At 53.0% G+C, this 15,843-nt stretch overlaps 1 protein-coding gene and 1 non-coding gene across 5 annotated transcripts; one reads left to right on the top strand and one right to left on the bottom strand.

Annotated features, from left to right (window-relative positions):
- Positions 1 to 2,407: 2,407 nt before the first annotated feature.
- On the bottom strand, positions 2,408 to 2,479 carry MIR146B (microRNA mir-146b). The gene has a single exon (NR_035678.1). It is a non-coding gene; the product is annotated as a microRNA mir-146b (primary transcript).
- Positions 2,480 to 6,272: 3,793 nt separating this feature from the next.
- On the top strand, positions 6,273 to 15,797 carry CUEDC2 (CUE domain containing 2). 4 transcript variants are annotated; one of them, XM_054660459.2, is made up of 10 exons: positions 6,373 to 6,455; positions 7,522 to 7,608; positions 13,842 to 13,925; positions 14,254 to 14,397; positions 14,486 to 14,547; positions 14,652 to 14,782; positions 14,868 to 15,050; positions 15,187 to 15,248; positions 15,329 to 15,389; positions 15,474 to 15,797. In XM_054660459.2, exons 3-10 carry the CDS (start codon positions 13,852 to 13,854, stop codon positions 15,618 to 15,620), a joined length of 864 nt encoding a protein of 287 aa, XP_054516434.1. In that variant the 5' UTR covers positions 6,373 to 6,455; positions 7,522 to 7,608; positions 13,842 to 13,851; the 3' UTR covers positions 15,621 to 15,797. The 4 variants fall into 4 exon arrangements, with proteins under 4 accessions (XP_016774721.2, XP_001171368.3, XP_054516434.1 ...); XM_063781125.1 differs by having other exon boundaries at positions 6,388 to 6,516; XM_016919232.2 differs by lacking the exon at positions 7,522 to 7,608 and having other exon boundaries at positions 6,273 to 6,455.
- Positions 15,798 to 15,843: the final 46 nt, after the last annotated feature.

Below are 15,843 nucleotides of genomic sequence, written 5' to 3'. Positions count from 1 at the left end.
TGCCTCCCAGGTTCATGCCATTCTCCTGCATCAGCCTCCTAAGTAGCTGGGACTACAGGCGCCCGCCACCGCACCCGGCTAATTTTTTGTATTTTTAGTAGAGATGGGGTTTCACCGTGTTAGGCAGGATGGTCTCGATCTCCTGACCTCGTGATCCTCTGATCCTTCCGCTTCAGCCTCCCAAAGTGCTGGGATTACAGGCGTGAGCCACTGCGCCCGGCCTAGAAGTCTTGGGTCTTGAAGTCTCTTGGGTCTTGAAGTCTCTCAATGTCCCCCACCTCTGAGGATCTGCATTCTCTTAGCCATTCCTCCCTGGGGCATTCTCTGGAAGTGGCCCTGGACTGCACACAGTTTACCCCTAGCCCCAGCCCCAGTGAGGGAGGAGGGCCCCTGACTGCAGGCGTTTTGAAGGAGGTGCTACCACTCACTGAGTCCAGCATCCCATTTCACTCCAGGCCCTGTTGATGTGAGCCCTGGAGGAAGCACAGATGCTTCCTTGTTTGATCTTTTTTTTTTTTTGAAATTAACTTAGAAGCTCAGAACTCACAAAACATCTGGGCTGCCAGGGACCTTGCCGTTCATCTGGTTCGATCTCTTCAATTTACATTATGCTGGGAAACCAGAGCCATCAAGAAGGAGTGCTTCACCGGAGCTCAAACTGTAGGCAGGAATCCAGGACTCTTAGCTCCCAGCGGGGCCTGGGCCTCCAAGCCCTGACCTGATGGCCTCCTCCTCCTGGCCCTGCCCCAGCCTTACCTGTCGCCCAATCCATTTTGTCAGGACCCCCTCAGTCAACAAGCCCTGACTGACCAATTTCAAGCCCTCCTCCACCCCGCAATGACCTTACCTTTGTCTGGCTCACATTCTACTCAAGGGAATAAAATAGGAATCATAACGTTACACACTTATGAGAACTTGCTCTATGCCAGGCACCACGTTAAAGCCCTGAACAGAAACTATCAACACATTTAATTTAATCTTCACAAAACCTTGATGTGGATATAATTACATCCCATAGATGCAATTATCATTCCCATTTGCAGATGAGAAAACTGAGGGCCATTGATGTTAACAACTTACCCAAGGCTATACCCCAAGAATGTCCCTGGGAAATTTGATTGTAATTTTCTTATCTTTTTTTTTCTTTTCTTTTCTTTTCTTTTTTTTTTTTTTTCTTTTTGAGAGAGAGACAGGGTCTTGCTCTGTGGCCCAGGCTGGAGTGCAGTGGTATGATCTTGGCTCACTGCCACCTCTGCCTCTCAGGCTCAAGCCATCCTCCCATCTCAGCCTCCTGAGTAACTGAGACTATAGGCACGCACCACCATGCCTGGCTAACTGATCGCAGTCTTAACCTGTAGGTCAAACTGTCTCTTCATACAGGAGACAAACTCAACAAAAATGCAAGGAATATTTATTGAACAGCTACTATATGCTGGACGCTGGACTAGACCCTACAGGGCTCATGAAGAGGGGTGTGGAGGATCTGTAAGAGATCATATGCACTGTTGGGGAGTTGAGGGAGGCTTCTTGGAAAAGGCATCTGGCTGGGCACAGTGGCTCACGCCTGTAATCCCAGCACTTTGGTAGGCCAAGGCAGGCGGATCACCTGAGGTCGAGAGTTCAAGAGCAGCCTGGCCAACCTGGTGAAACCCCATCTCTACTAAAAATAAAAAATCAGCCAGGCGTGGTGGTGTGTGCCTATAATCCCAGCTACTTGGGAGGCTGAGACAGGAGAATCACTTGAACCCGGGAAGCAGAGGTTGCAGTGAGCCGAGATTGCACCACTACACTCCAGCCTGGGCAACAGAACAAGACTCCGTCTCCAAAAAAAAAAAAAAAATTAGCCAGGTGTGTTGGCACACGCCTGTAGTCCCAGCTACTCGGGGAGGCTGAGGCAGGAGAATCACTTAAACCTGGGAGGTGGAGGTTGCAGTGAGCTGATATTGCGCCACTGCACTCCAGCCTGGGCCACAGAACGAGACTCCATCCCAAAAAAAATAAATAAAAAGGAAAAAAGAAGAGGCATCTGAGAGAGGCTTTGAAGAATGTCCAGGATTCCAACAGACAGTGACAGGCAAGAGGTGTCCCCAGGAGCACTGAGGAAGGACCAGCATGAGAAGTGTGGAGCCGGAGCAGCAGGGGTTCACTAGTGGCAGGTTATGAGCAGGATGCGATGGAAGATCAGGCGTGAAAGCTAAGTGGAGGCTGTACTATAGAAGACTTTCTGGCAGGGTAAAGAGATTTGGGAGAGCCCCTGACGTCTTTGAGCATAAGAGTAGCCCGGGTCAAAGTTATTTAAAGGTTTGGCCAGTGGGCAAGATGTGGGCCTGCAGAAGCACCTGGCTGGGAAGTTGGGAGCCCAAACCATCAGCTGCCCCACGGCCTTGGCATTGATGTTGTAGCACTGCCGGGCACCAGAACTGAGTCCACAGGGCATTGCTAGAGCTCACAGCCTATGGAATTCAGTTCTCAGTGCCAGGTGGCCAAAGTCCTTTCAGCCTGGACGCTGCTCTTGCATGTTCTCTTCTGTGAATTGTCTCCCGTTCCCAGGATGAGTAAGTTGAGGCCCAGGATGGGTCACATAAGGAACTTGTGATACCAAGAGAACTCCTATTCCAGGGAGGGTCTGAGCTTGGAGCTGAAAATGGGGGCCCACAGCTAAGGAAATGGACAGGAGTTCCATAAATTCCAACAGGAATTGGAGTAGGTTAAGAGGGGAGGGGGCTCAGGGCCATGGCAGGGATCCATCTGTCGCTTCCTGCCCAGATGTGTTCCTGGTGGGGCCTGATGTGGGGCTGGAGGGGTGAGGGGCTGGGGAAACAGCCAGAACACGCACACTGAGAAGGGCATCTCTATGCAAACCAAGGGGCTTTCTGAGCTAAAGGGAGTCCCCAAGATATGGATCCCCAAGATAGGAGCCCAGCCCAGGAGTCCTAGCTCCCCAGAAATCTCCCCAAAACGCTGAATAAAGGTTTGAAGTACCTGGGATAGTGGAGTGGAGGAGAAAGAGTTCCCTGAAGCACACTTTCATTTTCTGGAGAGTTCAGCCGAGGGCTGGGTGCTCCCCTCACTCACATGGCAAAGCTGCAGCCTATCCCAGAGAGGGAAAGCCAAGCCTGAGCCTCAAGGGCACCCCATCCCGACCCCTGCTTGAATCCAGAGAAAGGGACCGCCACTTACCCACGAAACCTCCTCTCTATGGCTCCTGGGGCTGGATCTGCAACGATGTTCTCAGCCGGTGCTCCTTAAATAAGGCCCCCACCCCCGCCCCAGCCGCCTCCCGCCCCCGCCCCATGCTGGCTCTTCTGAGAAAGGAGGAAGGTGTGGGAGGGCCAGGAACCCTGCCCAGAGAGCCCTTTCTAACCTCAAGCCAGAGCGGGACCCCGCCCCCGCCATTCTTTGAAGCTTCCCCTTCCTCACCTTGGTCTCTGAGTTCTTCCCACCCCTTGAGACCAGCCCGCTGGGCTCTCTCTCTACTCTGCCTGAAAAATCTGCCCTTTATGCCAAATTCAAGTCCAGTTTCTCATTTTGAAGCAGGATGATGGGGAATGGAGGTGCTAGGGGAAGCTTCAGCGTAGGTTTCTAGCTTTTCCCACCAGCTAAGGCGATCCAGGCACCCAAACACCAGCTGCAAAATTCACTGGAAGGAATGGCGGTGAAAAGGCATCCCTCTGCCTCCTTTAGCTCTGTGCGGCTTCAAGCAGTACCAAAGGGCAGTAGGGAGTCTGTTCCCATTTTGGGGAGAGAGAGACTGAGACCTGAGGGGAAAGAAAATCAGGGGCTGAAGTTCCAGCCAGCTTCAGAATCCCTCAGGGCAGGGATCCCGGGAGCCCCTACCTTACAGTATGTGTGTGTCCTTGTGTCTGTGGGGTTCCCTCTCCTCAGCCCACCTTCTGTCCTCGACCCCCCAGAACTTGACTCCTGCTGCACAGAGCTGGGACTCCCCAGAGTTTGAGTTGGGAAAGGAGGGACTCCCCCTAAGAAGTCTTTTCCATCCTCCTCCCTTGAAAGCTCAGGAAGTTCTTTCTGATACCAAGTCACATGCAGCTGCCATCCAACAAACAGGGGATAGGGGAGACGGGAAGGCACACAGTCAGAAATGGCTTGCAGGGGTCTTGGGCCAGAACTCAGGGCAGCTCTACTGAGGAAACTTGAAAGTTCCGGGAATGGAGGGTGGTAGGGAGAGAAGAGTCATCAGTATTGTGCAATGGACAGGGGGAAGCAGGAAAGGGGACGGGGGAGGAAAGGGATGGCTGGTCTCTGGAGGACAGGCAAAGGCCTGGGGCTGTGGGCTGCCCATCACCCCCTTCCTAGGGGCCTGCCCGGCCAGAGTTCAAAGTCGCTGTCACCCCACCCCTCATTAACCCTAGTATCACCAGGCTGGAGTGGCAGTGTTTTTATGGGCAAAGCGACGCCGAATGTGCCCCTTCCTTCCCTGCTACCTCCCCCAAGCAGCCAACATCTTGCTGTCTCTGAGGCCAGAAGAGGAAGGAGGCTGTTGTGAGGACCAGAGGTGGAAGAGAAAGCAATAAGCAGTCATCCCGTTTTCTCCATAGTTTCTTCTTCTTCCTTCTCCTTCTTTTCTTCTTTTTTTTTTTTTTTTTTTTTTTTTGAGACAGGGTCTTGCTTTGTCACTCAGGCTGGAGTGCAGTAGCACAATCACGGCTTACTGCAGCCTTGACCTCTGGGGCTCAAATGATCCTCCCACCTCAGTCTCTGGAGTAGCTGGGACTACTGGCGTGTGTCACCATGCCCAGATAATTTTTTATTTTTTAAATTTTTTGTAGAGACGAGGTTTTGCCATGTTGCCCAGGCTGGTCTCAAATTCCTGGGCTCAAGCGATCCTCCCACCTCAGCCTTGCAAAGTGCTAGAATTACAGGTGTGAGCCACTGCGGCATAGTATCTTGGCACTGCCTTAGTCCCTAGGAGAGAGGAAAGATGGGACTTCTCTCTTGGACTGTGAGCTCCCTGAGGGCAGGGACAGCTTCCGGGTCCCCAGCACCCCACGAGGGAACTAGCACTAAAAAGGGCTCATCCCTGCTGATGGGGGATGGGAAATTTTATCCTTGAAGGGGACTCTTCCCCTTGTGACCCATTTCAGGGTTCCCAAGAGGGGAGGGCTGTGGGGCTTCCCCACAGGGCAGCACCGGGAATCTGTGGCAGCAGGAACAAAAAGAGGAAGTTGAGGTCTTGTTGGGCCCTGGAGTTCAGCTCTCCTGTCCTAGACAAGCAGCCCTGCCAACATGGGGGATGAAGGCCCCGGGGGGTAGGCATGGTCTACAGGCTGTCCATGACAGGGCTCAGGTGGATCCTCATCCTGATACCTGCTACCACTCCACCTCTCCCAGACCACGTCCAAAATCCCAGGCTCCACCCTCCGGAGACACAGACCTGTAGCTCACCCCAATCTAGGGGAGACATTGCTGTTAAGGGAATGCAAAAGGTACAGACAGGGTGGGGAAGTCAGTACCTAAGAGACCAGCCTGGGCCACGTGGCAAAAACCCTGTCTCTACAAAAAAAAAAAAAATTAGCTGGGTGTGGTGGCACGCGCCTGTGGTTCCAGCTACTCCAGAGGCTGAGATGGGAGGATCACTTGAACCCAGGAGGTCGGGGCTGCAGTGAGCCATGTTCGCACTCGTGAACCTGCACTCCAGCCTGGGGCTGTAACAGCAAGAAAAAAAGAAAAAGAAAGAGAAGGAAGGAAGGGAGGGAGGGAAAGAAAGGAAAATAAAGAAAGAAGAAAAGAAAAGAGGCCAGGCGCGGTGGCTCATGCCTGTAATCCCAGCACTTTGGGAGGCCGAGGCAGGCGAATCACGAGGTCAGGAGTTTGAGACCTGCCTGGCCAACATGGTGAAACCCCGTTTCTACTAAAAATACAATAAATTATCTGGGCGTGGTGGCGCGCGCCTGTAATCCCAGCTACTCGGGAGGCTGAGGCAGGAGAATCTCTAGAACCCGGGAGGCGGAAGTTGCAGTGAGCCGAGATGGCGCCACTGCACTCCAGCCCGGGAGACAGTGCGAGGCTCCCTCCCAAAAAAAAAAAAAAGAAGAAGAAGAAAAGGAAAAAAAAGTGAGAGAGAGAGAGAGAGAGACGAGAGAAAGAGAGAGAGAAAGAAAGAGAAAGGTTTCGGGTCTCCGACGGATGAGAAGGAACAAGACGGGGATGCAGTCCTACCCACTTCAACTCCATCCCCTCTCAAGACCTTCACGCCTAACGCCTCCCTACGCGCAACAAAACTGGCCGCCACGGGAGCCCGTCCATAGCCCTGGGACGTTTGAGAATTAGAGCAGAAGCTCCGCCCTGTTGTGGGCAACTTGCCCTTCTCAAACATGGCCGCCACGGCGCCTCTGGAAGGGAACCGCTCTGGGCCCCGCCTTTGATCTCGTTGGTGGGGCTGGGGGATGAGAGCTGCACCGCGCGGGACAAGTCGCCGGCGGCGCCCGACGGAGCAGGTGATTTCCCCTCCTGCCCCCGGCCCAGGGCTAGGAGAGTCGCGGAGAGCGCTGACCCAGGGTACCCGTCCGATGTGTTCCCCCACGGTACCCCCCCCCCCGGGGCCCGTCGGACCCCCATCTCTGATTCTCGCCGTGGCCTGTATCAAGGCACAACCAGTTTGCTCAGGCCTGCCTCGTCATGTGTCCTCCAAGGCCACAGCCGCATCCCTGTGCCCTCGGGCCCACTATTCTGGACGCTTATGGGTGTCCCGCTAGCGGGTTTAGGGAGCTGCTGCTTCAGGGGTCGTCCATCATCGCGGTCCCACTTCCTGTGCTCGCCCTCCCTGTTTGTGCTCCCGCCTGACTTTGGATGCAGGGATCCCTTGTTCCCCTCAATGCCCTTGGTGCCTCTAAGGTCTGACTTGGGTATCAGAGGACAATGATATCCTCTGGGGCCTGCGTTATGGGTCCAGGGCCTCAGGAACCGGGCTTCACAGGGGCTGGGAGAAGCATTGAAGACCTCCATGCTAGACCCCTTGCTGCCTCCCTGAGAAGTTCGCTAGGACTCCTTTCACACTAGCTCCCAGGATTCCTCCTCCCACATGGCCTGCTCTCCCTCCACTTTAAGCACCTCCCCACCCCAAGGGAGCAGCATAGTACTTCTTACCCCACTCTCACTTAAATTTGTCCACAGTGTCTCTATCTAGCATCTGGTGGGTCCAGGCCTGTGCTGCCCTTGGGAAGCTCCCAGGCTAGCTGGGAGCAGTGAAGGTGGGGCAGTTAGGGTTGGCTGCAGAAAGGGAGTCCTGCAGAATGAGATTTGGAGAGGCAGAGGGAAAGATGCTCTGGGCTGGGAGAGTGGTGTGAGCAAAGATTCTGAAATAGACAATATAGCCAGCCAGGCAGGAGAGGAGATTCAGAATATAGGATGGGGCCACACAATTTGCATCGTGAGAGGTGATGTAGTGTGGTGGTTAACAGTGAGGGTTCTGGATCCAGACAGCCTGGGTGTAAATCTGCCATTAACTTGCCTTGTGACCTTGGGCAAGTTACTTAACCTCATAGTGCCTTCATTTCCTTTCAGGTAAAATGCGGATAATACGGCCGGGCGCGGTGGTTCATGCCTGTAATCCCAGCACTTTGGGAGACCGAGGCGGGTGGATTGCCTGAGGTCAGGAGTTCGAGACCAGTCTGGCCAACATGGTGAAACCCCGTCTCTACTAAAAAATACAAAAAAAATTTGCCAGGCATGGTGGCATGCGACTGTAATCCCAGCTACTCGGGAGGCTGAGGCAGGGGAATTGCTTGAACCAGGGAGGTGGAGGTTGCAGTGAGCTGAGATCGCACCACTGCACTCCAGCCTGGATGGCAGAGTGAGACTCCATCTCAAAAATACATAAATAAATAAAATAAATAAAATAAAATGGGGAGAATAACAGTATCTACATTTTAGAGTTATTGTAAGGATTAGGTAAGTTAATACATGTAAAAGTGCTTAGGACAATGCCTGGTAAGCAGAGGCAATAAATGCTAATATTACCATCATCGGAGGCATTTAGGCAGGACTCATGACAGGATGACAGTCACATTTGGTAGACACCATCAACCAATGATCTCTAATTTGCGGCCCCCAAGAAGTAATGGGGTTCTGTGGGCTACATCTGGAACTTGAAATGTCTCATGGAAATCATGTTCTTACCCTGGAGAAGGCTGGCTGCTTAGGTGCTACTTAGGAAACCAGTCTGGCAGACCAGATCTTCCCCAACTCAGGGGCTATGCGGGAAGAAGTATTAGGAGCCCCTGAGCAGGAAGGATGTACTTAGGAAGGCTACCGGGGATGGGGAAGGGTAAAAGAGCTTAGAAGCCTGGGTGAAGTTTGGGTAGACCAAAAACAGGAGGAGGGAGGGAGGATGTTCCCTTGGAATACAAACTAGAGAAAAGCTTGGGGGAGCAAGTCTTTTTATTTGGGGACAGTGAAGAGTTTCCTAAAAATTCCCTGGCCCCCAGGCCTTGGCTAAAAACCCAGAAGCATGAGACACATCCCTGAGAAGCTTCTTCCCTAGAAACTGGGCTCTCAGGCCGGGCACGGTGGCTCACACCTATAATCCCAGCACTTTGGGAGGCCTAGGCGGGCAGATCACCTGAGGTCGGGAGTTCGAGACCAGCCTGACCAAGATGGAGAAACCCTGTCTCTACTAAAAATACAAAATTAGCCGAGCATGGTGGCACATGCTTGTAATCCCAGCTACTCAGGAGGGCTGAGGCAGGAGAATCGCTTGAACCCAGGAGGTGGAGGTTGCGGTGAGCCAAGATCGCGCCATTGCACTCTAGCCTGGGCAACAAGAGTGAAACTCTGTCTCAAAAATAAAATAAATAAATAAATAAATAAATAAAATTAAAAAAAAAAAGAAAAACTGGGCTTTCAGCCAAGTTTCAGTCACCACCACACAGGTGGCTCATGCCTGTAATCCCAGCACTTTGGGAGGCCAAGGCGGACAGATCATCTGAGGTCAGGAGTTCGAGACCAGCCTGGCCAACATGGTGAAACCCCGTCTCTACCAAAAATACAAAAAATTAGCTGGGCGTTGTGGCAGGCGCCTGTAATCCCAGCTACTCAGGAGGCTGAGGCAGGAGAATCGCTTGACCCTGTCAGGTTCACACCATTGCACTCCAGCCTGGGCAACAAGAGCGAAACTCCGTCTCAAAAAAAAAAAAAGAAAGAAAGAAACTGGGCTTTCATGCAGCAGCCATGGGCCTTTGTCCCGGTAGAGGCTACCATGCAACTGACAGCCCAGGATTCGAGGGTGATGTAACCCAGGGTCGAGGTAGGTCCCTGGAGGCGGTTCTACCCTGAGGGAGCTGCATGATGGGATCTAGTATGCCTGGGCTGAGCCATTCTGCTCTTCCTCAGGGCCCATGAGGGCTCTGGCGCAGGTGGTATGAACTCCCCTGGTAGGCTGGGGCTTCTCAGTCCTGCTTTCCAAAGTGACCCCTGTGCTATGAGCAACTCTGTTACCACTCAGGGGACCAGGCAACTGTAAGCATAGAAGGTAGCCCTGTCCCAACCCACTTGAAAGTCTTGATATCCTCCCTTCCCCAGAGTAGCCCCTAGAATAGATGCTGAACTAGGTGACCTGGATTTAAATCTGACTACCGCAGTCAAGCCAGGTGACTCTGGGCAAGTCATTAAACACACTGAACTTCATTTCTTCATAGGTAAATTGGGGTTCAACTGTTTATTGAGTGCCCACTTCATGAGAGATGCTGAGTATACACTGGTGAATGTCAGCCCGGTGTTTAGTCCCTGCTTCATGAGACAACTGGAAGAAACATTAAACATTGTCCAAATAATAATTATGGCTGTGAAAGGTGCTGCTAGTCAGAAAACTTGCAGCCTGCATAGAGAGTGTAATATGGCAGGGCCCAAACGAGTTCTAGGTCAGGGGTGATGTCCCTTGAGGAAGAAGGGAATTATTTTATTTTTATTTGAAAATATTTTTCTTTTCTTTTCTTTTCTTTTTTTTTTTTTTTTTTTTTTTTTTTTGAGACAAAGTCTCACTCTGTCGTCCAGGCTGGAGTGCAGTGGTGCAATCTCGGCTCACTGCAACCTCCGCCTCCCAGGTTCATGTCATTCTCCTGCCTCAGCCTCCTGAGTAGCTGGGACTACAGGCGCGTGCCACCACGCCCAGCTAATTTTTGTATTTTTAGTAGAGACGGGGTTTCACTGTGTTAGCCAAGATGGTCTTGATCTCCTGACCTCGTGATCCAACTCCCTGGGTCTCCCAAAGTGCTGGGATTACAGGCATGAGCCTCCGTGTCTGGCCTAAAAATATTTTTCTACAAAAAGAGAGATGGGGTCTTGATATGTTGCCAAGGCTGGTCTTAAACTCCTGAGCTCAAACGATCCTCTTGCCTCAGCCTCCCAAAGTGCTGGAATTACAGGCATGAGGCACCGTGCCCAGCCAAGGAAGGGAATTTTAAAATGAGACCCAAAAGATCAGAGTGACAGTAAGTAAAGGGGTGGAGGCAGAAGGGTGCCCAGGCAGAGGAAATAGTTTGTGTAGCCCTAGCACCTAGAAAAATGTCCGCGCTGGCTAGGTGCTCAATACATACTTGTTGACATGTTCCATTCCCATCTACATGCTTTTAACTCCCAAAAGTCTGTTTGGGAGTCAGGAGCATGTGGGTGGTAATGAATGGCTCCAGACCCATAGGTCCAAATGGCAGCTCATTGTCCCACTCAGATGATGAGGCAGAAGGCTCAGAGGGTACACTACCTTGCCATGAAAGAGTTTGAGTGTTAGCAAACTGAAAGAAAGCCAGGGTGGGGCCGGGTGCTTTGTCATGCCTGTAATCCCAGCACTTTGGGAGGCCAAGGCAGGTGGATCACCTGAGGTCAGGAGTTCAAGACCTGCCTGGCCAACATGGTGAAACCCTGTCTCTACTAGAAATACAAAAATTAGCCAGGTGTGGTGCACATGTCTGTAATCCCAGTTACTTGGGAGGCTGAGGCAGGAGAATCACTTGAACCCAGGAGGCAGAGGTTGCAGTGAGCCAAGATGGCACCACTGCACTCTAGCCTGGGCAACAGAGTGAGGCTGTCTCAAAAACAAAACAAAACAAACAAAAAACAAAGCCAGGGTGGAGGGAGGGAAATGATCCAGGAAGGTATGGTGCATGGTGAAGCTGGAGAGAGATATAGACAGGGTAAGGACCGCAATGGAAAGCCATGAAAAGATTCTGGACTTCCCTGAAGGGTAGCAGGAAGGCATTGATAGATTTTAAGCAGGAAAAGATGTGATTTTTTTGTAAAGATCACACAGCTGTGGTGTGGAGAATAGGTTGTTGGGGGGAAGATGGAGTGGGGAGAAGGGTTAGGAAGGTCTTGCAGGCAAGAGATGGAGAAAAGTGGGAGTAGAGATGGAGAGAAATAGATGTGGCAAGAGATAATGATTAGGGCTTGGCGACTGATTGGACGAGGGAGAGCAAGGGGTAGGATGGTGTCAAGGATAATTCCCAGATTTGTGGCAGGAACAGCCGGGTGCCTGGACATGCATTTACTGAGAATGGCCTTGGAGGAGTAAAGCACTTGAGAGAACATTAGTTTGGGACACGCTAACTGTGAGATGCCTGTAAAACATACACGTGGCAGTGTTAGAGAGGTAGATGTCCAAGCCTGTAGCTCAGAGGAGACTGGACTAGAGGACTGGGCATTTGGGAATTGATGACATGGCATTGGTACATAAAGATGTGGGCCCAGATGAGATCTTCCAGAGAGAGAGAGAGAGCGCTGCAGTGAGGAGAGGCAGCCTTGCATGTGAGGAACTCCCACATTTAGAGGGGAGCAGAGAAGGGGACAGAGAAAGGGCCTTTGAAGAAATGGCCAGAGAGGTAGAAGGAAACCAGGAAAGAATGGCATCTCAGAAACCAAAGTTGGAGCTGCTGAAAGGGCAAATAGAAGGTGAAATCATGAGAAATTCCCCCTCTTTTTTTGTAGATCAAAACCAGACAAAATTGGCAAGCTCATATGGTTCAACCTAATTAGACTAAAACCTGGAAAAAGTAACTGATGACCTCAGTCTAAGAAATTTTGAGGCCGGGCACGGTGACTCATGGCTGTAATCCCAGCACTTTGGGAGGCTGAGGTGGGCGAACTGCTTTGAGCCCAGGAGTTCGAGACCAGCCTGGGTCTCGAACCCTGGACTCAAAACATGGCAAAACTGCATCTCTACTAAAACAAACAAACAAACAAACAAACAACAACAACAAAAAACTAGTAGGTGGCGTGTGCCTGTAGTCCCAGCTACTCCGGAGGCTAAGGCAGGAGGATGGCTTGAGCTGGGGAGATGGAGGTTGCAGTGAGCCGAGATCATACCACTGCACTCCAGCCTGGGTGACAGAGCCAGACCCTGTCTAAAAAAAAGAAAAAGAAGAAATTTTGGTGGAGATTTTGGAGCAGAAGCCAGACTCAGCATAGGGAGAAGTGGATACAATGCAGATAAGAAGGAAAGAAGGAAGTAGAATTGACAGACTTGGTGATTGACTGGTAGGGGTGAAAGAGGGCAAAATCAAGGGTAATCCCCAGGTTTCAGCTTTGGCAGCTGAGTGAGTGGTGTCAGCTGATGAAGCAGATGTGTGTTTGGAGGGGGATGTGCGCAGATCAGTAGTCTATGATGAGTGTGAGGTGCGTGGAACTGGTGGTGCCTCGGAGCCTTCTGAGTGGGATGATGAGCTGGCATTTGGACCTATGGGTCTGGAGCCATTCATTACCACCCACATGCTCCTGACTCCCAAACAGACTTTTGGGAGTCAAAAGCATGTAGATGGGAATGGAGCATGTCAACAGGTATGTATTCAGCACCTAGCCAGTATGGGCATTTTTCTAGGTGCTAGGGTTACACTCATGAATAAGACAGAGTGTCCCCCTCATCCCCACCTTGCTTTGGAGCTTCCATTTTATGGGGGCAGGCAGACAATAGGCAAATAAGCACAAAATAATGTTAATGGTAGTAAGTGCTATGTAGGGTTAAGGGGCATGGAGAAGACTTACTTGCCATAGGTTAGTCAGGGAAGGGCTCTCTGAGGAGGTAACATTTGAGCGGAGCCCTGAGGAGTGACTGGATGAGCCATGGATGTCCCGCAGGACACAGACAGGAGGAAGCTCAGCAAGTCTGAGGGACAGCAAGGTGGGGCGGGAGCGAGCCAGGGAGGAGGGACTGGGGAGGCTGGAGAGCTGGGAGAGGGCCAGATCTGTGGGCTCCTCAGGCCTTGGGGAGGAGGATGGAAAGTGCTGTGCAGATAGTCCTAAGCTGCAGGAAGGGCAGGGACTGGGCGAGAAGAGAGAATCCATGAAAGGCTTCCCCTTCTATCTGGGCCCCAGAGCCAGAAAAGCCCCTTTGTGCAGAGGGTGGGTGGCCTGTTCTGGGTGGGGGAAGGGCTGTGCTTGGTCCTGAGGCTGAGCCTTGAGGGGCTGGACAATGGGGCCCCTTGTGATTGGACTTGGGGGCCAAGGGGCTCCCTCAGTGATGGGATTCCTGAGCCAGGAGGCATGTGACCCCAAGACCTTGTCAGAAGGTCTGGGACTGCTGCTGGGGAATGGGGTAGGGGGGTGGGGAGAGGTAGGGGGGTGGGGAGAGGTAGGGGGGTGGGGAGAGGTAGGGGGGTGGGGAGAGGTGGGGGGGCGCCTCCTCTAGAGGCTGTCTCCAGACACAGTGCCCGGTCCTGTCTCAGGCTGAAGGAGGTGAGATGGGCGGAGGAGGGGGCATGGTTCTACTTGGGGGAACAGAGAGGGCAGCATCAACAGATGGTTCCACAGCAGGCCAGGAGGGAGGAGCCACTGCCCCCAGGCCCAGTGGGTGGGGGCAGGCAGAAGAAGGCCTGGCCATCCTGTCTGTGTCCCTTCAGAAGAGAGAGCATGGAGCTGGAGAGGATCGTCAGTGCAGCCCTCCTTGCCTTTGTCCAGACACACCTCCCGGAGGCCGACCTCAGGTAGAGACGGGTCCCCCGGAAGGCTCATGTCAGTGCTGGAGCTGGAGCTGCCGCTGCCGGGCAGTACTATGGGTACTGGCTGATGGAAAGACAGCAGGAGGGCTGACTAGGATTTGCTGAGAGGCCTTACCTCTCATCCTGTCCCTGTCACCTTTGTTGGGCAGATGGGAAACCATAGCTCTGAGGGAGGGGGTTATACTCTCTGGCCTTAAAGATAAAGGTCTAGCTCATAGACCCCATGAAGCTGAGGGCTGGAATCTCAGGATAGGTGGGGGTGCTGGAGGCATCCAGTGTCCTACCCAGGGCTTGTCCTGTTCCCTTCCTGCAGTGGCTTGGATGAGGTCATCTTCTCCTATGTGCTTGGGGTCCTGGAGGACCTGGGCCCCTCGGGCCCATCAGAGGAGAACTTCGATATGGAGGCTTTCACTGAGATGATGGAGGCCTATGTGCCTGGCTTCGCCCACATCCCCAGGTAGGTTCTGGCTAGGGCCAGGAGGAGGAAGGGGCTGGCTGATTATGGGGTGGGCAGAGTCATCCTCTCACTGCCCTCATCTTTTCAGGGGCACAATAGGGGACATGATGCAGAAGCTCTCAGGGCAGCTGAGCGATGCCAGGAACAAAGGTGAGTCTGGGGCTCTGGGCACCTGAGTGATTCATAATCCCGCTCCCCCAACTGCCTGCTCCCCAGAGCCTTGGCAAACCTGATGCTCTCTTTGCCTCTTTAAGAGAACCTGCAACCGCAGAGCTCTGGTGTCCAAGGTCAGGTGCCCATCTCCCCAGAGCCCCTGCAGCGGCCCGAAATGCTCAAAGAAGAGACTCGGTCTTCGGCTGCTGCTGCTGCAGACACCCAAGATGAGGTACTGGTAGAGGAGGGTACCAATGAGGGACCCAGGGGGCTGGAAAGGGGGGAGTATTGCCTCTTGTTAACGTTTGTACCCTTAGGCAACTGGCGCTGAGGAGGAGCTTCTGCCAGGGGTGGATGTACTCCTGGAGGTGTTCCCTACCTGTTCGGTGGAGCAGGCCCAGTGGGTGCTGGCCAAAGCTCGGGGGGACTTGGAAGAAGCTGTGCAGATGCTGGTAGAGGGAAAGGAAGAGGGGCCTGCAGCCTGGGAGGGCCCCAACCAGGTATCTTTTCCCAGCACCCTCTACCATGTAGCCTCAGCTACATTCCACCTTGGTGTTAAGCCCCAACCCCTACCTATCCCCATCTGTTTCCCCTGCTGGTGCCCTTGGGCCTAGACCAGGCCTCCCCTCTCTGCAGGACCTGCCCAGACGCCTCAGAGGCCCCCAAAAGGATGAGCTGAAGTCCTTCATCCTGCAGAAGTGAGTCTGGGCTGGGCTGGGCTGGGCCCTAGAGGGTCTTCCCAGGGTGACAGGAGCTTCACCCAGCCAGTTTTTGACAGGTACATGATGGTGGATAGCGCAGAGGATCAGAAGATTCACCGGCCCATGGCTCCCAAGGAGGTGAGAGAGTTAAGGGTTGCTGGGGATGCGGAATGGGTGGGACTGGCTCCTGGCTTCTGCCACTCACTGCTGATTGCCTGACAGGCCCCCAAGAAGCTGATCCGATACATCGACAACCAGGTAGTGAGCACCAAAGGGGAGCGATTCAAAGATGTGCGGAACCCTGAGGCCGAGGAGATGAAGGCCACATACATCAACCTCAAGCCAGCCAGAAAGTACCGCTTCCATTGAGGCACTCGCCGGACTCTGCCCGAGCCTTCTAGGCTCAGATCCCAGAGGGATGCAGGAGCCCTATACCCCTACACAGGGGCCCCCTAACTCCTGTCCCCCTTCTGTACTCCTTTGCTCCATAGTGTTAACCTACTCTCGGAGCTGCCTCCATGGGCACAGTAAAGGTGGCCCAAGGAAGGTGTGAGTGCATTCTGGTCATTTCTGCCTCAGAACTGGGATACTA

This window comes from Pan troglodytes, chromosome 8, assembly GCF_028858775.2.
Source record: "Pan troglodytes isolate AG18354 chromosome 8, NHGRI_mPanTro3-v2.0_pri, whole genome shotgun sequence".
NCBI classification, from domain to species: domain Eukaryota; kingdom Metazoa; phylum Chordata; class Mammalia; order Primates; family Hominidae; genus Pan; species Pan troglodytes.
Note: the sequence above shows the minus strand (reverse complement) of the source record. Positions and strands in the feature narration are given on the sequence as shown.